Source organism: Monopterus albus, unplaced genomic scaffold (genome assembly GCF_001952655.1).
Source record: "Monopterus albus unplaced genomic scaffold, M_albus_1.0 scaffold40.1, whole genome shotgun sequence".
Lineage (NCBI taxonomy): Eukaryota > Metazoa > Chordata > Actinopteri > Synbranchiformes > Synbranchidae > Monopterus > Monopterus albus.
Genome location: NW_018127920.1, coordinates 6,855,971 through 6,856,567, shown reverse-complemented (window position 1 = coordinate 6,856,567; position 597 = coordinate 6,855,971). Strand labels below are relative to the sequence as shown.

Genomic DNA, 597 nt, shown 5'->3' with positions numbered 1-597 from the left:
CAGTCTCCTCTGCGGCCTCTGCGGGGAGGGCCCTGCACTGAGAGGCGAGGGAGGGCACAGACAATGAGAGGAGGGCAATGTTGTTCAGAGCAGCCCTAGCCTGCGAGGCGCACTGATGAATGCAGTCTGTGAGCCGAGCGATGACCTGGTCTCGGGGCAGCGGGGGAGTCGGCTGCTGACTGCCAAGGAACACTGCCTTGGGAAGCAGGATGGCGGAGACACTGGGTTCCAGTGATGGGACAGCGGGGAACCCAAGGTCGGTCATCCTCTCAACTCTGGTGAACAGTCCAAAGCGGGCGACCGGAGCCCGCAGGCCCCCAGGCCGCTCTTGTGCCTCGGCCAAGAGGGGCTGAATGGCGGGGAACCTGGGCCAGATTGGGGAGGGCTTGCACAGCTGCTCCACCTTGTAGTAGTCCCCCACCATGTCTGAGGGAGCAGGGGGTGGGCTGGCCTCAGGGACGGAGATGCCTTTTCGTCCCGCAGCCTTGGCGATAATCCAGGGCAGGTCGTGGAGCAAACCACCGGGCGCCGGAGGCTGGCTGGTGGGTGGAGCAAGATGCTCATGCGGGGAAAAACCACCTCCGCCGATCTCCCCGT

General features: G+C 64.7%; 1 protein-coding gene across 1 annotated transcript in view; it reads right to left on the bottom strand.

Annotated features, from left to right (window-relative positions):
- LOC109959630 (uncharacterized) overlaps positions 1-597 on the bottom strand; it is an 8,114-nt gene that overhangs the window by 268 nt on the left and 7,249 nt on the right. The window contains exon 3 of the mRNA XM_020599147.1: positions 39-539. Coding sequence (XP_020454803.1) covers positions 39-539 — 501 coding nt within the window. The remainder of the gene's footprint in view (positions 1-38; positions 540-597) is intronic.